At 43.5% G+C, this 25099-nt stretch overlaps 1 protein-coding gene across 1 annotated transcript in view; it reads left to right on the top strand.

The window, feature by feature from the left end:
- ISY1 (ISY1 splicing factor homolog) overlaps positions 1–24785 on the top strand; it is an 816689-nt gene extending 791904 nt beyond the window's left edge. The window contains exon 11 of the mRNA XM_044078094.1: positions 24281–24785. Within this exon, the coding sequence (XP_043934029.1) occupies positions 24281–24388 (108 nt within the window). The 3' untranslated portion in view covers positions 24389–24785. The remainder of the gene's footprint in view (positions 1–24280) is intronic.
- The last annotated feature ends 314 nt before the right edge of the window (positions 24786–25099 follow it).

Genomic DNA, 25099 nt, shown 5'->3' with positions numbered 1-25099 from the left:
AAAAGGCCCCTTTTTTTTTTTAAACCCCGGGGGGAAAAAGAAAGTTTGATGCTACTTTAAAGATAAGATCTCACAGTAAAGCTTTTATTATAAGCTTGATCAGAGTATGGATGAACGAGTTAGTAAGGAGAAAATGAAATTTTAGCATAGACCGTTACTGGCTCAGTGCAACATGTCACAACCAGCTTCTGGGGCTATCGCTAAGCTACAGCTCTTTTTTTTTTTTTTTTTTTTCTTTACTAGCGTAGGTTTTAAGACGGAAAGACCTAAGATTGTCCCCACAAAGATTGCCTATTGGTAGGATTTCCAATCTTTCGGTTATGGCCCTGACCTAGTGCCAAAAAAGACTACAGTGTCAGTCAACCCCCTCCGGGCCTGTGCTCCCTAAATTGTCAAAACCCATGATAAATAATTTTTCTCCTACTTCCAACCTGGCCTCACAGAAACTTTCAAACTTCAGGAAAGCTCCCTGTAACTGCTTTGAACTCTCAGAAAAGTGGGATTCCCAAAATTTTGGTTTCTTTTGGGGAGATAGGGTTAAACAAGTAATACGTTTAACAGTGCAAAAATGACCAACACAAGAGTGGTAGTAAATGGACTGAAAGATGCAAGTTACAAAACGCTTTAAAATTAATGCCAACAGAATTCAGCAAAGCTTTTGGTTGTGCTCTAAATACAGCTACTAATGCAGAAATCAAGTTTAACAAGCCGTAAATGCTCAAGATGCTCTATTCACTTAAAAACCCTTAGCAATGAAGACAATTTACTTAAAAAAAAAGTCCCCTTTTCTTCCTCAGCTTCTTCCCTTTTGGGTGCTTCACCAACAGCCAAAAGCCTGAGAAGGTTCAAAACAAGTAATGGGTTTTAACGAGGACTTAAAGGAGTTATGGAAATTACCAATCGTGGCCAATAAAGCTACAGTTTCAAGTCAGTAACCTTCTCCGGGCCGGGAACCCCTCAAAGTCACTGCCACTGATAAACACAGAATCCTTCTGCCCAAGCACAAATGGCCAAAAACAGAAACTTTCAACGTTCAGGAACATAAACCCGAAAGCTGAACTTTAACTCTCAGAATAGTGGGAAAAGGCAAGATTTTTGTTTGTTTAAACAGAGATAGGAGCTTTCAAAAGTTTAAGTTACTGGAAACCCACACAAGAGTGCTAGGTGAGGGAGAGAAAATATGAAAGGTTTTCAGAAAACCGATTTAATTCAGTGCAAACAGAAATTCAAAAACAGCTTTGCAACCTAAGTTGCAGGAACAGCAATCTACTTTAACAATCCAGAAAATGCTCAAGCTAGGCCCTATGCAGAAAACTTAGAAACCTAAAAAAGAAAAAATACTTAAAATTTCAAAAGGGCTCAGTATTCTCCAATTTTCCTCTTGAGTCTTCACCAACCGCCAACAAGCCTGAAAAGCTCAAACACGAGGCAACTAGGTTTTAAGAGAGGAAGATGAAGGAGTTATGGAAATGACCCTAGTGGCCAATAAAACTACAGTTTCAAGTCAGTAACCACCTCGGGGCAGGGAAGCTGCTCAATGTTAGTCACTCATGACACAGAGACCTTCCTTCAGCCCAAGCAAAATGGTCACAGAAACTTTAAACAGTTCCAGCAAGCCTGTAACTGAACTTAATCTAGAAAAGTGGGAAGCTGCATCAGCATCACTCCTTCATAGGTACTCCTGGCTCAGGCTACAGGCTGCCGATGACTTCAAAACAAGATTATGGATGCCCCTCTTGACAGTAAGTTCCTTTGAAAACAGCGAGTTGTTCAAAAACCTGAGGGAGAAAAAGGCAGAGACCTCAGGCACCTCTTTGTCTCACCACTGCCTAAGTTTCACAGAAACTACCCTGCCAAACCAAGTGTTGTCAGGAAGGCCTCTGCAACTTCTACCTCCATATCCAGAAAAGATGTCAGGAAACCTTCCTCTTCCAGACTCAGCACCTCTAAAACTAATCAAAGACAGCCCTTTCCTGACAGGCCTAACAGTATGTGACTGTCAAAACCCCCTTACCATCTTCCCCTTTCCACCTGCCTCTTTCACTGTCTTCCCCTGTGGCAACAAATCATCTCAGACAACTGGACTTTATCAGTTGCAGAAAAAGGATATTTTATGACTTGGCAGGAAAAACCTTACCCAAAAGATATACCCTCCCTCCAGAAAAACAACTCCATCTCATCCCTCAAGTGATACAAGATCTGGTCCTATAGGGCACAATATAAAGAGTGCCCCCAGGACAGGAAGGTCAAGGCTTCTATTCCAGGCTCTTCCTAGTCCCAGGGAAGGAGGGCCCATGGAGACCCATCCTGGACCGGTCTCTTCTAAACCCCTTTCTTGATGTACCCACTTTCTGCATGCTGTCCCTGCAAACTGTTCTTCCTCTTTTGACATACCCATTTCCTTCATGGCTACTTTAGACTTGAAGGAGGCTTATCTTCACATCCTTATCCACCCAGCATTTTGCAAATTCCTGTGTTTTGCAGTGCAGTCTTCACACTATCAGTTTACTGCCTTGCCTTTGGGTTTGTCTACGGCACCAAGGGGATTTATAAAATGTTTAGCCCCCGTAGTGGCCTTTTGCAGAACAAAGGCATTCAAATCTTCCCATACTTGGACAATCTGCTCATCCAAGGATCCAAGAACCCTGCAAAGACACCTTCAGTTCACCATTTCCCTCCTCAAAAGTGTGGGCTTCGCAGTTGGCCTTCTCAAGTCCTCCGTTATTCCTTCCCAAGACCAGACTTTCTTGGGTTGCGGAATAAGAATGGACTTGAAGGCCTTTCTCCACCAGAAAAAAAGGTCATTTCACTGACCAACTTTTCAAAAACATCTTCTAGTTAGCTGCATTTCAGCCAGGAAATTTCTTCGCCTCCTGGGTCTGATAAGTCACTCTCCCCATATTACCTCTTGCCAGGCTACACATGAGGAATTTCACTATTTTTTGAAGAATGTATGGTCCCAGCATGCCCATCCACTGGAATGTCAGGTGTCATTCCTTCCCTGTCTGAAGAAAGAAATCAGGTGGTGGATTCAGCAAATTCATCTGAATCCAGGACTTCTTTACAGCCTCTTCCTCAACAGTGTACCAAGCAAATTTGGGGGGGGTAGAAAACTAATTAGGGGCAGGGGAATTAAAAAAAAACTGGTGTGCCCTTTCCAGCCCTAAGGACCCTTCCCCCAAATTCAGGCCTTCAAAATTTTTACAGAAAAAATACTTAAAATCTCAAAAGTGGCTCCTTCTTCTCTCAGCGTTTTTCCTCTTGGAGGTGCTTCACCAACAGCCAACAAGCCTGAAAAGACGCTCAAACCACGAGGCAACTAGGTTTTAAGAGAGGAAGATGAAGGAGTTATGGAAATGACCCCTAGTGGCCAATAAAACTACAGTTTCAAGTCAGTAACCACCTCTCCGGGGCAGGAAGCTGCTCAATGTTAGTCACTCCCACTGATAAACACAGAGACCCTCCTTCAGCCCAAGCAAAATGGCCTCACAGAAACTTTCAAACAGTTCAGGAACAGCAAGCCTGTAACTGAACTTTTAACTCTCAGAAAAGTGGGAAAAAGCAAGATTTTTTTTTGTTTTTGTTTTACAGAGATAGCAGAGGCTCGCAAGTAATAACAAGTTATAATAGTGCAGTAAATGACCCCACACAAGAGTGCTAGGTCAAGGACAGAAACTATGAAAGTTTTAAGAAAAACGATTTAAAATTAAGTGCAAACAGGAAATTCAGCAAACAGCTTTTTGGTTGTGCTCTAAATACAGCTACTAATACAGAAATCAAGTTTAACAAGCCAGAAAATGCTCAAGCTAGGCAGCTATGCAGAAAAACTTAGCAAATAAACAGAGAAAAATACTTAAAATCTCAAAAGTGGCTCCTTCTTCTCTCAGCGTTTTCCTCTTGGAGGGTGCTTCACCAACAGCCAACAAGCCTGAAAAGACGCTCAAACCACGAGGCAACTAGGTTTTAAGAGAGGAAGATGAAGGAGTTATGGAAATGACCCCTAGTGGCCAATAAAACTACAGTTTCAAGTCAGTAACCACCTCTCGGGGGCAGGGAAGCTGCTCAATGTTAGTCACTCCACTGATAAACACAGAGACCCTCCTTCAGCCCAAGCAAAAATGGCCTCACAGAAACTTTCAAACAGTTCAGGAACAGCAAGCCTGTAACTGAACTTTTTTAACTCTCAGAAAAGTGGGAAAAAGCAAGATTTTTTTTTTGTTTTGTTTTTGTTTACAGAGATAGCAGAGGTTCACAAGTAATATCAAGTTATAATAGTGCAGTAAATGACCCCACACAAGAGTGCTAGGTCAAGGACAGAAAATATGCAAGTTTTAAGAAAAACGATTTAAAATTAAGTGCAAACAGGAAATTCAGCAAACAGCTTTTGGTTGTGCTCTAAATACAGCTACTAATACAGAAATCAAGTTTAACAAGCCAGAAAATGCTCAAGCTAGGCAGCTATGCAGAAAAACTTAGCAAATAAACAGAGAAAAATACTTAAAATCTCAAAAGTGGCTCCTTCTTCTCTCAGCGTTTTTCCTCTTGGAGGGTGCTTCACCAACAGCCAACAAGCCTGAAAAGACGCTCAAACCACGAGGCAACTAGGTTTTAAGAGAGGAAGATGAAGGAGTTATGGAAATGACCCCTAGTGGCCAATAAAACTACAGTTTCAAGTCAGTAACCACCTCTCCGGGGCAGGGAAGCTGCTCAATGTTAGTCACTCCCACTGATAAACACAGAGACCCTCCTTCAGCCCAAGCAAAATGGCCTCACAGAAACTTTCAAACAGTTCAGGAACAGCAAGCCTGTAACTGAACTTTTTTAACTCTCAAAAGTGGGGAAAAAAGCAAGATTTTTTTTTTTTGTTTTTGTTTTTTACAGAGATAGCAGAGGTTCACAAGTAATATCAAGTTATAACAGTGTAGTAAATGACCCCACACAAGAGTGCTAGGTCAAGGACAGAAAATATGCAAGTTTTAAGAAAAAACGATTTAAAATTAAGTGCAAACAGGAAATTCAGCAAACAGCTTTTGGTTGTGCTCTAAATACAGCTACTAATACAGAAATCAAGTTTAACAAGCCAGAAAATGCTCAAGCTAGGCAGCTATGCAGAAAAACTTAGCAAATAAACAGAGAAAAAAATACTTAAAATCTCAAAAGTGGCTCCCTTCTTCTCTCAGCGTTTTTTCCTCTTGTAGGGTGCTTCACCAACAGCCAACAAGCCTGAAAAGACGCTCAAACCACGAGGCAACTAGGTTTTAAGAGAGGAAGATGAAGGAGTTATGGAAATGACCCTAGTGGCCAATAAAACTACAGTTTCAAGTCAGTAACCACCTCTCCGGGGGCAGGGAAGCTGCTCAATGTTAGTCACTCCCACTGATAAACACAGAGACCCTCCTTCAGCCCAAGCAAAAATGGCCTCACAGAAACTTTCAAACAGTTCAGGAACAGCAAGCCTGTAACTGAATTTTTTAACTCAGAAAAGTGGGAAAAAGCAAGATTTTTTTTTTTGTTTTGTTTTTTACAGAGATAGCAGAGGTTCACAAGTAATATCAAGTTATAACAGTGTAGTAAATGACCCCACACAAGAGTGCTAGGTCAAGGACAGAAAATATGCAAGTTTTAAGAAAAACGATTTAAAATTAAGTGCAAACAGGAAATTCAGCAAACAGCTTTTGGTTGTGCTCTAAATACAGCTACTAATACAGAAATCAAGTTTAACAAGCCAGAAAATGCTCAAGCTAGGCAGCTATGCAGAAAAACTTAGCAAATAAACAGAGAAAAATACTTAAAATCTCAAAAGAGGCTCCCTTCTTCTCTCAGCGTTTTTTCCTCTTGGAGGGTGCTTCACCAACAGCCAACAAGCCTGAAAAGACGCTCAAACCACGAGGCAACTAGGTTTTAAGAGGAAGATGAAGGAGTTATGGAAATGACCCCTAGTGGCCAATAAAACTACAGTTTCAAGTCAGTAACCACCTCTCCGGGGGGCAGGGAAGCTGCTCAATGTTAGTCACTCCCACTGATAAACACAGAGACCCTCCTTCAGCCCAAGCAAAAATGGCCTCACAGAAACTTTCAAACAGTTCAGGAACAGCAAGCCTGTAACTGAACTTTTTTAACTCTCAGAAAAGTGGGAAAAAAGCAAGATTTTTTTTTTTTTTTTTTTTTGTTTTTGTTTTTTACAGAGATAGCAGAGGTTCACAAGTAATATCAAGTTATAACAGTGCAGTAAATGACCCCACACAAGAGTGCTAGGTCATTTTGCCTCTCGATTGGAGCGTTTGAGGTTTGGTTGCCTGCATCCAGAGGTGTTTTGTGGTTTTGTGTTCTACCCTGGTTCTGGGTTTGTGCTTTGTGTCATTTTGAGAAATTAAGAAGCTTGTGGTTTTCTCTGTCGAGCGGTCTTTGTCCCCATTTCTCTCCTTTCAGAAGTGTGACAATGTGTATTGTGGGCCTTGTTATCATACATGCCATATATGCAATCTGGAAGTACCCAGACTATGCTCCTACGATTCCCAAGAAAGTGAATACTGTCTACAGCCTCAGTTTAGGGAGGCTAGATCCTAACCAGTCATATTAATGTAGCCACCTGCGTAATCTCCTTCATCTAGCCAAAAGGCCACAACATTTACTCACTTTTCCACATTGACAGAGGGTCTTAAATCTTGGACCTTGTGCAGGGGCTGAGCTAAAATACTTGCCTCACCTTTTCATGTTTCAGTTCTCCCTGCTGGATGAGACACTGGTATAGCTTTCCTCCCTCCCTTTGACTGGGTTTAAGGAAGTAGCAGCCATCTGTAACTATTAAATTCACAGAAAGCTGCTGTACAACCCATTGTAATTCTGACTGTACTGATCCTTTGGCTGGGGCAGTAAGCAGAAGTATACACTTGTGCAGAGTGACTTGGCTGAGGATGTCTTTCCTCAGGCAGAAGATCTGGCAGTCCAATCTTGGTTATCTCTGGGGAGGGGGGGGTCTAGTCAGCCAGCTGGTATATTTTGAAGAGGAAACAGGCCATTTCCACTTCAGATGGGCCGTGTTAGACCCATCTGTTTCTTCCAAGCCTTGCCAACCACCCTAGAAAAGGAAGCTTCATTGCAGATTTTGAAAAATGCCCACTTCTTAAGTAGTTAACTTCATTTGGTCTTCAACCTGTAGGTTACGGATCTGTATCAAATCTGTCACGGCTGCATTTCCAGGTTCTGATTTGAGCTCCAGGCTCTTCCCCTTACCCATAATGCCCCCTGTCTCCTTCTTCACTTCAGATCTCGTTTGCCACTGGAAAAGCAGGCAGTGTGGTCCGAGCTGTAGGCATATAGTGGGTAGTGTAAGTGCTATTTTTTGATCTTTCTGTCTCTTTTCTCTGTCTTTCTTAAAGCTTCCTTCTCTCGCGTCTATCCTTTCCCTCCCCGCGACAGTCGTCGGTAAAAAAAAAAAAACCTCTCTCCTTTCCCTTTCGGCCTATCTATTTTTGTGTGTGGGAGTGTGCCTGACCTATTTAGGGATGTCTGAAGCCCCTAAATTAGGATTCAGGAAGTGCACAGAGTGTGGCCATAAGCTTTCCCCAACTGATTGCTTTCCCCGGCTAATGGCCACACACTGTGTGTAGTGTGCATGGGAGTGGCACACCTTCAGACCTCCTGTCCTATCTGTACTGGGTTCAAACCCAGAGCAGTGAAGGACAGGAGGGATAAATTGATCTTAAAAGGACTACTTCCCTCCTTGTGGACAATAGCCCCTGTGCCCCCCCCCCTTTTCAGGGACAGTAGCTGCGTCTTCGTCCTCTTCCCCGGCCTCAGGGACTCAAACTCCTGCCAAGAGGTCCTGGTAAGGGGAGAAGAGCAATGGAGACAAATCACAGAGTGGTCTCCAGACCGCTGTGCCCCAGCTGGCCCACCAGCCAAAGTTAGGGCTCCTAGTAGGCCCGGCTCTCCCCTGCTTCAATCCCCAGAGTTTTCCCCTGAGCTGGAGGAATAGCGGACCAGGTCGCCGGTTAGGTCCCCCCTCACCAGCATTCTCGACCAGTTTCTGTGGCTTCATCCTCCCGCTGCACCTAGAGCCTCAGTGAACCGGAGCTGGACAAGATGATGTGGAGATTTATCCGCACCCAAATCCAGTTGGGGGTCTTGCCAGCACCCTCTGGAGGGGGGAGCTCGCAGTCCTTTTTTACACTGATAACTCCTTCTCAGATCTGACCTGCGGTTTCGGAGAACCCTCTGGGTTGGGGAGTCGGTGCCGATGGTACCTTCTACCTTGACGCCGGCCCATGCTTTGAGCATGTCTGATCCAAGCTGTCGGAGCAATAGTCTTGAGGTCAGATCCGAGGGATTACTGTTGGCTCCGAGCCTTTCAGAGCGCAGTATTTCTTCACCTCAGACAGAATACACATTCTCAAATTGCATGTTCTATACATTCTTCAAGCCCAAGTTCCAACGGCAGAAACAGTGCTAAGGGCGTTGGGGACCATGGCAGCCACGATCAATCTATTACCCTTAGCGTGCCTTCAAATATGGATTCTGCAGTGGACGCTTGCTGTTCAGTGGTCCCTGTCACATCCCGTTTGAATCTCCCGAGTATGCCGGGATTCTCTGCGGTGGTGGATTCAGTCCCCCTATCTAATCAGGGGACGCCCTTTTATTCCGTCCCTTCCCAAAACCACGGTGACCACGGATGCCTCCCAGCTAGGGAGGGGGCATTGCTCAAGAAGGACGGTCCAAGGAACATGGTCTCCAGCCAAGACCAGCTTGCATATCAATGTCCTAGAGATGAGGGTGGTCCTTCTTGCGTTGCAGGCCTTTCATGCCCATCTCCCTCTAGGGACAATTGTGATTCAGACAGATAATGTCAGTGGTCTGGTACATCAACAAACAGGGGGGAACCAGATCTTATCCCTTATGTCACGAAGCCATGAGAGTGTGGGAATAGGTGATCTCTACCAGCCATTTTCTGGTGGCAACGCACATCCCGGGGCAGTCCAACATTCTCGCAGACGGGCTCAGTAGGTCTATTCTGATGCCTTACGAGTGGTCTCTGAGACCTTCAGTGGTGAAACAGACCTTTCTAAAGTGGAGTCATCCTTGCTGCAATCTTTTCGCTTCTCCTTCCAAAGCGAAATGCAGCGAGTTCTTTGCTCTGAACCCTCCTCATTGGGAAGCCCCCAGAGATGCACTGGTCCATGCTTGGCCTCCCGGTCTTCTGTATGCTTATCCCCCACTTCCTCTCATTTTGAAGTTTCTTCAGAAAGCTCGCAGTCTGGGAAGCACTGTGATCCTCATCGCCCCATTCTGGCCTTGCCAAGTTTGGTTTCCGTCCCTATGGTCTCACATAGTAGCTCCACCTTGGACATTGGATCCAGTTCCAGATCTTTCTCATCCCTCAGGGATTCCTTACCCAGACCTGGGCAGTCTGAAGCTCACTGCTTGGCTGCTCCAGTTCCCATGATTGTTAGGACTCCAGGTTTATCGTCCCCAGTTAAGACTATTCTAGTGGCGGCTCTAAGTCTTCCACTAGAAAGGTTTATCATAGCAAATGGAAATATTTTTCCATATGGACTTTGCAGCATGCGTTAGACCCTTTTATTGCCCCTGTGTCTGCAGTTTGAGTTTCTGGCAGGAATTTTCCAGCAGGGTGCCAGTTCCTCCACAGTCAAAGTCCAATTGGCAGCTATTTCCAACTTTCATGTGGGGAAAAACATGTCATCCTTGGCTTCTTCTAAACTTTGTAAGACCTTCCTTAAAGGTACCTTTCTTCTTAGACCCCCGGTGAAGGATCCTACGCCCCAGTGGGACCTTACTTTGGTACTTCAGGCTTTAGCCCCCCCCCCCCTTTTCTAACCCACAGTCTGTAGATTTACGATATTTATCTTGGAAGACTGCGTGTTTGGTCACCATTACTTCTGCAAAGAGGTTGTCGGAACTTCAAGCCTTATCCATGAAGACCCCTTATGTGATCTTTCACAAAGATAGAGTTTCCTTGCGTTCCATACCAATCAGTCCTTTCTTCCTAAAGTTGCGTCAGAAGCAAATATCAATCAGACAATCAGTCTTCCAGTTTTTTTCCCTAATTTTCAAAACAAAGGGGAATATAAATTACATCTGCTGGATGTGTATAGACAGTTGAGATTTTACTTACACAGGACGAAAACCTTTCGGAAATCAGATCAGTTATTTGTTTCTTATTCCAAACCTTTCTTAGGTAAACCAATTTCCAAAGTGACAATTGCTCGTTGGATTTCACAATGTATTATTCGAGCCTACTCTGCTAAAGGAATTTCCCCTCCAGGGCAGATAAAGGCACATTCGACTAAGTCATTGGCTTCTTCAGCTGCCTTCTGGTCCAGGGTTTTGCTGGATGATATCTGTTCTGCAGCTACTTGGTCGTCATCTCATACCTTCATTTCACATTACAAATTGGATATTGTGTCCAGGAACAGGGCATCCTTTGGCTCTGCGGTGCTCTGGAATATCCTTCCATGAGGACCACCCAGGTGTTTGGTAGCTGGGGACTCTGTCCCACAGGTTGAAGACCAAATGAAGTCAACTACTTCAGGTAAAGAAGTTATGTACTCACCATAACGTTCCATCTGAGTAGTTGTACTTCATTTGTCTTCAACCGTCCTCCCCAACTTCCCCCTACCTTGTCACTGATACTGACCATATATGTAGATGGTTACATCAGGAATGTCCTTAGTCATAGTTGGGCTCAGAATTGTTGGGTTACCAGTTGTGGCAATGTATTTTTAGGTCATGAATGTGTGATGTTTTTTGGCAGCAACTCGATCTGAAGGGAAGAAGGAGACAAGGGGCATTATGGGTAAGGGGAGGAGCTTGGAACTCGGATCAGATGCTGGAAATGTGGCCATGATGGATCCATAATCCACAGGCTGAAGACAAATGAAGTACAACTACTCAGATGGAACATTATGGTGAGTACATAACTTCTTTGTATTGCATAGTCATGCACTCATTTGTTAGTAAGACTCTCAAATAGATAGTTCCAGCTTTATTTACTTATTTGTTTGTGTTTGTTTGTTTAAATGTGTTGACCAGGGTAGTGCACTGAACCCAGAGGACCCATTTTGAGCTCAGCCTTTGTAATACACAAAAAGATAAACAAAAGAGCACAGTGTAATACATAAAAAGATAAAGAGCATAGGTAGTACTAGCAATCAACATGAGAGCCTAACAGACAGCAGTCGCTGTTGTACTTCAAACATCAGGTAAGGTAAGTTAATGGACACAAATTATGGAAAAGTTTGCTTATGATAATGATATTGTTTGCAAGTTCTGTCCAGGAATCATCTGTTTAGTGTCAGAAAATGTTTGTGAGAGGGAGAGTAAAGAGAAGTTTGAGCTGTTTAGTAGCATTAGATTATAATTAGTTTGGAAGGAATTCAAGAAAGTATTAGACAGAATTGGTAAAGAGTGGTACTTGGAGGATGAAGTGTGGTTTAAGTGTTGGATGCATGGTTAGAGAGGTAGGTGGAGAGAAGGTTGACTGGAAGAAAGCATTGGACAGTTGGATGTATGGAATCTGTGATAAAATGATGTAAAGAATGATCACAAGTTTTAGACTTCCCAGCAGTCACAGTCCTGGCTACTGCCTAAGGTTGCTGTCTGGGGGGAGCTCTCGGAGTTTGCCGCAGCTTAGAGAGTGATCATAAATGATCGGCAAGTTCTACATGGGGTTGCATATTGATACCTGTTAGACCTTTCCAGACCTCCCCTAGGAAGGCTTGCACTCCATTTCTGCAGAGCTTTTGGAACAGGCACAGATGGTATCCTTGTAAGGGCAGTAAGGGCAGATGGGGTTATTACTTCTGTGGAATGAAAACATATTTTTGATTGAGAAGGGGATGTAAGACATCATCTCCATCCCAAATCTCAGTGACTGCATCCTATACATCAGGTTTCTTGAGATGTCTGTCTAAGGGATCGTGCTGCAGGGTGCCTGGACGTGGAGGAGGTCTTCTGCACATCACTGTCTGAGGTCTGCACAGTACACTCTTGAAGTGCTGTATGTTGGCACCACTTTCATTACAGAATGTTGCCATTTGGACTTACTCATCACCCAGAGTGTTTTCCAAGCTGCGGTGGACAAAGCGTTGCGGGAGAAGATGCTTCACATGTTCACCTGTATAGATGACTAGCTCTTGATTGCTTCCATGGAGTGGATGCTCCCATGGCTGTTTTCCCTGGAGATGACAAATTGAAAAGAATCTTTTCCAATCCCATATCAGAGGATTTCATTCACTGATGCAGATCTGGACTCTGTCCATTATCAGTCATTCCTCCCTACAAAAGGGAATGCAGGAAGCCATAAACTTACTAGTCTGAGTGAGGATCTTCCTATATCTTCTGAGTTTGATGATCACAGCTGTCTTTGTGGTGCCACTTTAACAGCATGCATGTGTTGCAGTGGACTTTGAGGTACCAGTAGATAGAGTCACCGTGTGCTTATATGTCACTTTCTAGTTTCATTTCCTTGTTGAAGGATTCTGTCAGTTTTTGCTTTACTTGCAGGGTGTGTATTTGATTTGGCTTTTCCTAATTTAAAGGAAGTAGTCTTCCCTTGAAAGGGAGCTCTACATTAGTCAGCTGGCAGTATGTGCAGTCCTTCTGGCCTTAAAGGTATTGAGGGGGAGGGCTGCTTCAGGAGCCAGTCTTAATTTGGTCTGGAAGGCGGTCTGTCATGCAGTACTTAAATGAACAAGGGGGTACCCTCTTGCACCATCTGTGCAGATAAATGAACAAGGGAGCTCCTTGTTGTCCCCACTGTATCTAGAGCTGATGCATGTCTGATGTTAAAGCATTACAAAATATCAGTATCTCAGAAGTTATAAATCCTTGCAAATTCCACATGGGGTTGGGATTACTAAACTGATCCTGTACTTTCCTCTTGGAGTTGCAAATTCATGTACTTTAGTCTAGGTTTTCCAGACAAGAGTGTAGTACTCTGGAAGATGACCTATTAATTTCTTAGGAGAATGCAGTCCTCCTCATCCATTCTTTTTGTTGCAGCAGGAAACAAGGAATATTGGTAGACTTTCCCTTATCTTGTGGAATGGGAGATTTCTGTATGCCTTCTTACCATTCTGTCTGCTTCAACCCATTACAAAATTCATAGAAAAAGAAAGCAATAACTTATCTATGTCCTTCTATTCTCATGTTGCAATATTCTAACATGTGGGAATCCTCCGCCTGAGGCAACCCAAAGTCCGGTTCATATACAAAAGCTTAGCCTGGCTGCTGTATGGTGCATGGGACATCACATGCAGGGACCATAAACTATCAGCCATAAATGTGATGTCTGCATGCACAGACCTCAGAACTTCTCTGCCTCCAGTCGAATGTCATCTTGTTCATTCTGCTCCGAGCAAATGCCTCCTGAAAAGATAAGTACCCCATTGGGGAATTTTTCTCTCTTTTCTCTGCTAGCTTAGGATGCTGTATAATTTATCCTTAGCTGATTCCATTCATGTCATCTAGGAAGGGAAAATGTAAGTGCGGTTGACAAATTCTGCATAAAGACCGCCACAACCTCTGCTAATTTTGCTTAGGGCCTTCCCACAACTACAAAGCATGCTGCATCTGCCACTCGTTTGTTCCAGAAACACTGCACAGCCATCTCACAGCCCTAAAGCTTTTCATTGAGAAACAGCAACTCAAACGCCTTGTCAGAGGTATGGAATTGAAACCTGCAGTCTCAGTAGAACCGCAGAAAAAGGCCAAAGTAGCTAGGCCAGTTACTGCACCTCCGAGTACGGATGTCCCACCAGCTGCCGGTCTAGGGGCTGAAGTACGTCCAATAAGCTTAGTGACTTCAGCGGGTACTGTTTTGAATGCCACCCTTGTTTCTCCAGCCTGCTCGTACACAGAGGTACCAATGACATTGGCTTCCGACGTCAGGGGGAACCAGGTTCACCCGAATGGCTAGCATTCTCATCCATTACCGAGAAAGGCGCTTCTAGTCCTAGGCTGACATCTGACACTAGGCCTTCATTTACTCAGCCAGGACCTAAGACGACTCCTCTTAGAGGGAAACAGAGGTCTAAGCATTTGTCTCCTCCATCAGAAGATTTGCCTGATTGGTAGGCATTTTCCCAATCTTTCTTTCAGGCCTTCTTGGCCCTGAGGCCTACTTCATCACAGACTCCTGCTGCTCTTCCAACCTTGAACCCCAGGCCTGCTTCTGCTGGCCCATTGGCACATCCACAGACCCATGAGGAAGATGATTTTTCTCCTACTTCTTCCTCCTCCTCCCCCTGTCCTATGCCTCACAGCTGGCTTCTCCCCTGAAATACTGCTCTGCTGACGAGGGTTCCTTGAAGGGTGATTCCCCAATTGAGGACATCACCTTTGGGGAGACTATTTCCAAAATGAGGGAATACTTTAAGTGGAATTCCACACAAATGACAGAAGTACAAAATAGGTATTATGAGCTTCTGCAGATGGAATCCCCCTCCCCCTCAGCTATAATGCCAGTAATCCCAGCCTATTTGGATGCTTTTGCCTCAGCTTTCAAGACTCCAGTCTCAGCCACCTGCCCCTAAGAAACCACGCAGGTTCTGTAAAGTCCCTGATGACTTCAAATTCCTTATTAAACCTCCCATGGCAGATCCAGCTGTTTTTGCTGTCTCAGCAGACAAACAATCCAGTCAGTTACCCTCTTCTTCCCTACTGCCGTAAGATAAAGGTAGCAAAGCGATGGGCAGGTTAGCAAGGAAAATTTATAGTTCTTCAACCCTGGCCTTTAGAGCCATTAATTACCGAACTCGTATGGTAAAATAAGCTTTAGACCTAGTTTCACAAGCCATGAATCTGCTTTCCTCCATTCCAGATTCCCCCACCAAACCACAAGTTGTCTCTAATCTATCATTAGCTGCACAAGTCACCAGACATTCCATAAAATGCAGCTATGTTGCTGAAGCATCAGCTAGGTCAGCTGCATCAGCATCACTCCTTCATAGGTACTCCTGGCTCAGGCTACAGCCGTTGCCTGATGGCTTCAAAAACAAGATTATGGATGCCCCTCTTGACAGTAAGTTCCTCTTTGGAAAACAGCGGAGTTGGTCAAAAACCTGAGGGAGAAAAGCAAGGAGCTGCAGGACCTCAGGCACCTCTTTGTCTCACCACTGCCTAAGTTTCACAGAAACTACCCTGCCAAACCAAGTGTTGTCAGGAAGGCCTCTGCAACTTCTACCTCCATATCCAGAAAAGGTGTCAGGAAACCTTCCTCTTCCAGACCCAGCACCTCTAAAACTAATCAAAGACAGCCCTTTCCTGACAGGCCTAACAGTATGTGACTGTCAAAACCCCCTTACCATCTTCCCCTTTCCGCCTGCCTCTTTCACTGTCTTCCCCTGTGGCAACAAATCATCTCAGACAATTGGACTTTATCAGTTGCAGAAAAAGGATATTTTATGACTTGGCAGGAAAAACCTTACCCAAAAGATATACCCTCCCTCCAGAAAAACAACTCCATCTCATCCCTCAAGTGATACAAGATCTGGTCCTATAGGGCACAATATAAAGAGTGTCCCCAGGACAGGAAGGTCAAGGCTTCTATTCCAGGCTCTTCCTAGTCCCAGGGAAGGAGGGCCCATGGAGACCCATCCTGGACCGGTCTCTTCTAAACGCCTTTCTTGATGTACCCACTTTCTGCATGCTGTCCCTGCAAACTGTTCTTCCTCTTTTGACATACCCATTTCCTTCATGGCTACTTTAGACCTGAAGGAGGCTTATCTTCACATCCTTATCCACCCAGCATTTTGCAAATTCCTGTGTTTTGCAGTGCAGTCTTCACACTATCAGTTTACTGCCTTGCCTTTGGGTTTGTCTACGGCACCAAGGGGATTTATAAAATGTCTAGCCCCCGTAGTGGCCTTTTGCAGAACAGAGGCATTCAAATCTTCCCATACTTGGACAATCTGCTCATCCAAGGATCCAAGTACCCTGCAGACACGCCTTCAATTCACCATTTCCCTCCTCAAAAGTCTGGGCTTCGCAGTTGGCCTTCTCAAGTCCTCCCTTATTCCTTCTCAAGACCAGATTTTCTTGGGTTGCAGAATAAGAATGGATTTGATGAAGACCTTTCTCCCACCAGAAAAGTTCACTTCACTAACCAACTTCTTTCATAAACTACCCCTAGTCAGCTGCATTTCAGCCAGGGAATTCTTTCACCTCCTGAGTCTGATGGCAGCCACACTTCCCATATTACCTCTTGACAGGCCGCACATGAGGAAGTTTCAATGTTTTTTGAAGAATGTATGGTCCCAGCATGCCCATCCACTAGACTTTCAGGTGTCATTCCTTCCCTGTTTAAAGAAAGAAATCAGGTGGTTGATTTAGTAAATTCATCTGAGTCCAAGATTTCCTTTACAGCCTCTCACTGCACTTCAACAGCTGTACACAGATGCATTCAATCTGGGTTGGGGGGCCACTATGAATGAACTCGAGATGTAGGGGCAGTGGGACCCCCACCTTCGAAAAAAATCAACATCAGGGAAATGACTGCCCTTCTCCTAGCCCTGAAGGCATTCCTTCCCCTCATACATTCAGGTCCTCTCAAAATCTTTACAGACAACACCACAGTCCTGTGGTACATCAACAAGCAAGTGAGGACCAAGTCTTTCTTACTCTGCAGACTGGTCATCCAAGCATGGGAGTTGGCTACCCTCCCCAAGGTAACACTACAGGTAGTTTACATGCCATCACAAAACAATGATTAGGCAGATGCTCTCAGTAGATCATTGTCTCAAAAACACAAATGGAATTTGCACAGAGATGTTTTATTCCCACAAGCCTGGAGAGTGGACACCTTCACAATTTCCTGGAAGGGGATGTTTCTGTATGCATTCTCCCTGTTCTCTCTTATACAAAAAGTCCTGCTGAAGATTCAGCAGGACAACCCAAAAATCTTGGTGGTGACCCCCCTTTGGCCAAGGCAGCACTGGTTCCCCGTTCTTTTGTCACTTGCCAAGGGCAATCACTATAAGTTGCCTCACAAGGTGGACCTCATCACACAACAGAAGGGATCTCTTATCCACCCATACCTGCAAACTCTTAGACTAACCCTGTGGGTGATCAACGTTTGATTCCATGTAGACACCTTTACACAGAGGATGTGCTGTCTGTCCTGCCGGAGGCCGGGAAACCCACTACCAGGAGATCCTACTTATCCATTTGGAAAAGGTTCTCCACTTGGTGTCTTCACAAACAACTTGACCCCTTTCAGGAGGATGTACCTCTAGTTTTGTCTTATTTGTGTGAGCTCCTAAAATCTGTACTTTCATACTCCTCAGTGAAAGTCCATTTGTCAGCTGTCTCAGCTTTGCTTGCCCCTCAGTCCACCATTACTACCCAGATTAGCAGTGAAGCTCTTTCTCAAAGGGGTCCTTCACATCTGACAACCAAGAAAATCCATCCCTCCTCCTTGGGATTTGAATTTTATTCTGGAAAAACTCACTACTGCACCATATGAACCAGCAGTTTCAGCCACCTTAAAGATGTGCACTTGGAAAACAGTGCTTCTTGTCACCCTAACTTCAGCCGGAAGAGTCTCAGAGTTACAAGCACTCATGGCTAACCCACCTTACCTCATAGGGTCTCTCATCATACAAACTATCCCTTAACCAATCTGTTAATTTATCCACTTTCTTTCCTTCCCCTCAGAATGACAGTGAGAGAGTGCTCCATTCCCTTGATGTTCAGACAACTTAGATTCTGTCTGGATAAGACTAAGGAGATCAGAAAGTCCAACCAGTTGTTTGTATCCTTTCACCCCAGGGCTCTAGAGAAAGCTGTATCCAAACAAACTATATCTTCATGGATTTCCAAAACAATATATTTCTGCTAGTCCTTCCATGGGAAACAGTTACCCTACACTGTCAGCGCCCACTCAACCAGATCTGTGGCCTCCCATTTTAGAGGCTGCCACATGGTCTTCAGTCCACACTTTCACTAAACATTATAAACTGGATTGCATCTCTAGGACTAGAGCAGGATTTGTTAAAAGCCATCCTCCATGGATTCTTGGAGACTGCATCCTCTTCCACCTCTCATAACATATGTTGAGCTTTGGTACTCTCCCACGGTAGAATACTGCAACATGAGAATAGAAAGACATAGAATAGTTGTGTAAAATCTTACCATAACCCTAGATATCCTTTTCTTCCATATTGCAAGATTCCTGTCCCACCTCCTACCATACCTTTTCCCTTTCTGTATGGCATCCTTTCAGCTTGCCTTAAACTATTGTCTGACTGGGGCATTCAGTTCTGAGGTCTGTATGTGCGGACATCGCATTTATGACCCACGGTTTATAGTCCCTGTGTGTGACGTCCCATGCACCATACAGCAGCCAGGCTAAGCTTTTGTATATGAGCCTTATTTCGGGTCACCTCAAGCGGAGGATCCCACATGTTAGAATACTGCAACATGGAAGAGGAGGACATCTATGGTTATGGTAAGATTTTACACAACTATTCTTTCTTGGTCTTTGGACAATGAGAATGATATGATTTCTGGACTTTGTGGTCCATGACTATGATGGAAACTCTCCTAATCCTAGGCAAGGAGGTCTTCCATAGTTAGGATAGTGACTGGCTTCACCCAAGGGCCTAGCTGTCATAAACCCACTGATCATGTCATGCCTTCCGGCTGTGGTGTCTTAATTAGTTGAAAGAAGCCTTCAGCTCTGTACGTGTACTCTGAACGTGGAAAAGGTTCTCCATTTTGGTGGAACGTTACCTTATTCCATCCCATTCACAATATTTGTAGGTCACACTGACCTGTCACAGTTAGTTTGTGATTTTGGTATTAGTTATTCTAAGTTTAGAATGCAGGTGTTGGCCACTTTGTGATATATAAACCTTATGAAGCTTGCCTGTCTGCAGTTCGTACCTTGGAAAACATCACTAGTGGCCATCAGTTCCGTTCACATGATCTCAGAGCTGCAAGTTCTTTATATAATAGGGAACAAAATTTAGTCTTTCAGAATGATAAGGTGTCCCTTAGAATGATCCATTATTCCTTCCGAGGGTGGTTTAATCTTTATGAACTGTTCTCGAACCACTCCATTCATCTATTTTCTAAGGTGAAAAATAGTAGATTACATTCTGGGTAGTTCATTGCCAATTCAGGTTTTACCTGAAGTAAATATATTAGTTTAGAAGCTTAGAACAGATGTTCATTTCCTGTACTAGGAGGAGAGAAGGGCAAGCAGTCACCATTGCAAATCATTTTCTCTCGAGCTGTCTATTAATTGGACAGCAAAGTTCCTTGCACCTCTCCTGATTGGTACAACTATTATCAAGATTACCAAACCTCTGGGTGAGTTGAAATTTTGTTTCAGACTGCACCTACTCTGTATTAGCCAAGCTGGCTTTGATGAAATGGTTGATAGTGGGTGGAATGTATATCTTTTTGGTGTCTCACCACACACTGGAAGGAGGCACTTTATAGGTGTGGCTGCTAACAGTGCTTCCTTCAAAAGTGCATCCATTACAGACATCTGTGTCATGCTCACTTGGTTGTTAGTTTGCAATTTTGCATGCATTATTTTTTGGACTGCATGTCTAGGAATCAGATCTGTTTCAATAACTCGTTACTTAAGGAGTCAGATTTTGAGCTTTTTGTCTTTTGAATGCCCACTAGATCTTTCCAGTTTGGTGGACTTGCAGCTTTGTATTCAGCCCAGTTGTTGACTCTCCATAGTAGATATCCACTGATAGATAAATGGATAATGTGATTTCCGTGTCATTTGACCTGTAAGGGGACCATCCTTCACAGATCACAAATGCCCACAGTCTGTTAGTACTTGAACATCCCTTCCATCTATCAGAAACTTTTTGAGTTTCCTCCAATTCAAACAAGTATGTACTTGTATGTTATTAACAACATAAATGCCAAATTTTCCTTTGCTTCTCATAATAGAAAGTATAGTTACTTAGTGGCTGATGGAAGTAGACCAGTGATCTGTGGAGCTTGGCCTGCTGTGACTTATGATAGCTCTATGATAGCTCAATGTGCTGACATAAGTTATTATCCGCCACATGTACGAGCTTCCAAAAAAAGAAAAGGAAAAAAAAAATGCTGATTTGGAATGGAAGAAAGATGACCCCATTCATAGACCCACCAAGGAGTGGTCATGTGTTAAAACAACTAATAAATGTAAAAGTATATGCTGCTGTTTTGTTTTTTTAGTTTTTTTTTTGCTGGAAGAACTGAAAATGGTACGTGGTAAACTTATTTCTACTGGCACAAGCTACCAGTGTCAGAGCTATCGCAGCATAAAACCAATGTTACATAGGTACTAGTCAAAAATGACTGATAAAAGGTTAAATATGCACTTAGTTGTTTTTCTGCTGCCAGAGTCACTATTTTAAAAATATACTACTATACTGATTACCTCGTAACTGCAGTGTCTCTCACTGAATGACTTTTGGAGTCTCACAAGTGATGCATCTCTCCCTCTATCCAGAGTGGACTCATTTTGCAATTTGTAGATAAGAATGATGTGAAGGGAAGGCATCTGCTGTACTAGGCTCTTTTCTGACAAGTCTGAAAATTGTAACCAGTGCCAGCAAATTTTATAGAAGCTGTTTATCTTTGGAAGAATCCCTTTGTGACAGCATTAGTTCATCTTATTAAATTTCCCTTAGAGCTTGAACAGAAACTGTTTTATACAGTTTGCAAACTGTGCCTGACAGTCTGACTTTGAGTCTGTTAATGCAGATATGGTACAGCAGCAACATTTAAAAAAGAGGAGCATAGTCTGTTTGAAAACAGCGAGACAGTGATGCTAAGTTATGAAACATAGACAAAGGTCAAAAACATTTCTGTAGATACATTTTCAAGTGCACAGACAAAAGTTGCTGCTGATCTTAGTTGCAAATGAATCTTCATTGTGTAGCCATCCACAGTGGGCTTGTTTTTGCACCTCATTAATGACAAATGTAAATATGAAGGCTGGTTATGCTTATGGAAGGATAACCAATAACAGTGGAAAAAATGCAGAAGATAGATGTCCTGAGATTCCACATTTGGTTTTGGCCTCCTAGAATACAATAATGTTAATATGTATGAACAGGTATCGACTTCTTCACATACGTCCGCAGTCTCAATGGTAACTCCCAGATCTGCTCTGAAGTGGTCATCAAGAACACCACATACACAAATGCTATAGATATAGCCAAGCTGCTGGCAGACAAGTTAAGTGAAAACTTCACACCCTGTCCCCCCATCAGTAAACCAGGACATCCCCAGCATCTGCCCCCCCCTCCCCCTCATCACCAGGGCGCAGGTTATTAATGCCCTCTCAAAGGCAAAAAATACAGCCTCCATGGGACCTGACAACATTCCTGGCTGTGTCCTACATAAACTCAGGCAAGAGCTGTCAGCACCACTAGGCACCCTATTCAACCAAAGCCTGTGCACCGGCTTCATCCCGGCAGAATGGAGGACCGCCACTGTCATCCCTCTGCACAAAGGTGGAGCGTCCACTGATCCAGGCAGTCATAGATCCATCAGCGTAACTAGCCTGATTTGCAAGGCCATGGTACGCATTATCATGGACCTTATAAACAAGGACATTGGCAACCTCCAAACGCTTGATCCCACATGGTTTGGTTTTGTCAAAGGGAGATCATGCCTGTTAAACTTGGTCGCCTTCTTTGAAACAGTCACCAGAGCCATGGATGAGGGCAAGACAGTGCACACCACTTACTGTAACCTAGCCAAAACCTTCAACACTATTCCCCACTCAGGCATAATAGATAAACTCTCCCAGCTAGGCATCAACCTATATGTTACCAGATGGATAGCTAACTAGCAAACTGATGGAACCCACTCAGTCAAAATAGGGGAGGGCCACCTCTAGTAGTAGACCCGTAACAAGCTGCGTACCCCAAGGATCGGTCTTGGGGCCTCTGATGTTTGGGATATACTTTTCTGAGATGCAAGCCAAAAACAGTGGTCTGTGGCTGACCACGTTTGCTAATGACTGCAAGCTGGGCACTGTCATAAATTCCCCTAGTGATGTGAACATCCTCCAAGAGGGCCTTAACCAAACTAATGACTGGTGCCAGAAACATGGCCTCAAGCTGAATGCCAAGAAATGCATCATTATCCCCCTTGGGGAAAATGATGTTCCCAGTAATTATCACATTAATAACAAAGTACTAAGCATGCAATCAGTCGTGAGGGACTTGAGCACCCAAGTTGATAGCAATCTGACTTTTGATCACCATGTTGCCTCCATTGTACGGAAGGCTTTCTACATGGCCCACCTCATAAGTAATAGTATTTCATCTAGGAACAAGGAGGTCATAACATCCCTGTACCCCTCCCTTATCAGACCCATTATTGAGTATAATTCCCCCTTCAGCATGTACCTTGCCAGCCACATGCAGCAGTTGGAGAGACCACAGAGGTTCCTGACCAGGAAAATACAAGGTTTCAAACACCTATACTATACAGATAGGCTAAAAGCCCTGTCCCTCTACTCAGTCTTGTACAGACTACTCAGAGGTGACCTGTGTCTGGCATACAAGGCCATCTCAGACTCAGCCTTGATGGATTTGCTGCATATCCGTAAGTCAAACTCCACTCGCGCAACCCACATGCAAGGTCTCAACCTGGTCTGTGACATTAATAGAACTTGTTGGCGGGATAGATTTCTGTCCCAATGGCTCCCCATCTGTGGAATAGACTTCCTCCATGTCAAGCAGAGTACCTCACTAGCCCTCTTTAAGAGGAACCTGGACGACTGGATGGGAAACAGAAAATATACCCCTGGGATCCCACCTGTGTCCCTGGTGGACAGGGAAAACAGGTGCTGACTTTGTGGGAACATGGGTAAAATTCTTGACTAGGCTTATAAGGGCCTCTGGGCCAATAGCCTAGTATTGTCCTATGAACCTAGAGTTTTATTGAAAGGCAAGTTAACATTTCAGCCAATATATTGTATTTATTTTAAACTACTACTTAAAATTCTTTTAGTGGGATTTATGAAAGATTGTCACTTACCATTCAGTTGAAAGATTTTTGATTGAACTGAATAAACCAAACAGGCAAATTAAAAAATCTTATAATTTAACTACAAGACTGTCAGACCTTTGGGTAAGTTGCAATTTGTTTCAAAGTGCATCTGTTCTGTATCATCAAGAGGCTTTCATGAAATGGTTGACAATAATATGAATGCATACCCTTGTGAATGATTTTTTTTGACCACGTTCTTTTAACATGTTGTATTGCATTGATTACGTCACTGGTTTGGTAAAACCATGGGTCTGAAGTACACAGTGGGTCCATGGTAATAATGAAGTCAACATTAGAGAGATACATGCAGTTTAAATACTGTTGTGCTCATTTTATAATCTTGTAATTCATAAGGTTGTGCATGCAGTGTCATATAAAATGTTATTTACTGTTTGTGCACTCATTTTCCCCCATCAAGTTGTCATGTTGTGGCACATGATAGCTAATGCTGTGCTGTGTTGCTGTCACCCAGCTACACTTCTGCAATGTTGCAATCCATTCTGATCACAAGAACTACAAGTAAAAACTAACAGCAGCAGGACAGGCCTGGATTGTTTAAGCATGCTTAAGAGAATGTAGTCTAGTGGCCATTAATTGCCCTAGGCAGTATTCTGGTGCTTTTCTAGGGGCTATGTGTGGAGTAACTATATACTAGGTATGGGTCATTGGAAACAGTGGATCCACTTTTCCCTTTCCTTCCCTGTGGCATACCAAGCTCTTGTTGGGGGTGGGGGGTATTGAAGCCCCAAGGTGTCTCTTGTCAGTACTTCATGCCTTCATAATGGGAACAGCTTCTAAATAAGCATAGTCCATCACTCTTGCAAGCCCTCTTGGCAGCCAAGACTGTTTCCTAAATTCCGGTCTCCTTCAGTACCACTGGATAGCCTGCTTGTCTGAGTGGGTAATCCTTTCAGAGTGGCTCTCAAGGTGCCTTATCAAGGTTCCTGCTAACTGTTGAAGCCTTGTCAGTCCAAGAAGGTCCTTTGGGCATGCTATTTAATGCAAAGTACTGGGCTGTACCCTAAAACATACTTTTTGCTAAGCTCCTTTCCACTCAGCCTTACATTCTAGGGACCAGCTGCACAGCTAACTAGACACAACAGGTTTTATGGTTCTCATTGTTACCTACTCATATGCACCATGTAGTTTTACTTTGTGGATTTTTGGGGTTACTGTGTGAACTTCCAGCAAATAATACACTACAAATACTACAATTTTTTCTGTTATATGCTTGTTTCAGATTGAAGAAGCCATTGTACGGCGAAAGAAAATGGAACTGTTGCAGAAATATGCTAGTGAAACTTTGATGGCACAAAGTGAAGAAGCCAAAACACTTCTCGGATTATAATATTACGTAAACATTTTGCAGATTTGGTCACCAGACAAGAAAAATATCAACCAATTAATACCAATTGAGACTGCTCACTAGTTGCTTGTTTAAACTAATTTATGGCAGTTGTACATTTCTGTGACTATGTCACTACATACAAAACAGGACATACTTATAAAAACTTTTTTTTTGAACATGTAAGAAAGAGTTATTCTGCTTCTGGCATTTGTTGCCCTTTGAGTATTAGTGTTATGAAATGCCACTGTAAATATGTTACAGATTTTTACTTTGTATAAATATGTCATTTGCAGTAAAGTATTTTGGTAAAAAAATGTGACGCGTTTGTTGTGAAATATCAAAAATATATATTTGAATGCGGACAGACATTGTAGGATTAAATATTTCAGAAACTGAATTTATTGGTCTTATTGTCACACAACTTTAAACCGGTCCACTTCTGTCAGAGTCAGCTGAGAGGGGCCATCATTAAGGCAGCCATCAGGCGTGATTTGAAGATTTTTTTTTTTCTTGTGATCCTACATCCCCTGTATATGCTCAGTTTCCAAGGGAGGTGGATGTGCAGTCGGCTTAACTGTAGTGGTAATTTCTCATTTCTTTAAGGGATATTGCCAATAAGCGGACTTGCCTACCATTCCCAAAGAATAGAAGGTTTCCCTGGTCTTTGCAGGAAAAATCTCATCTGCCCTATATGCTTTCCAAGTGCTTGCA

The sequence above is a fragment of the Protopterus annectens genome, chromosome 7.part0 (genome assembly GCF_019279795.1).
Source record: "Protopterus annectens isolate FY-2018-M chromosome 7.part0, PAN1.0, whole genome shotgun sequence".
Lineage (NCBI taxonomy): Eukaryota > Metazoa > Chordata > Ceratodontiformes > Protopteridae > Protopterus > Protopterus annectens.
This window is presented reverse-complemented; position numbering and strand designations above follow the sequence as displayed.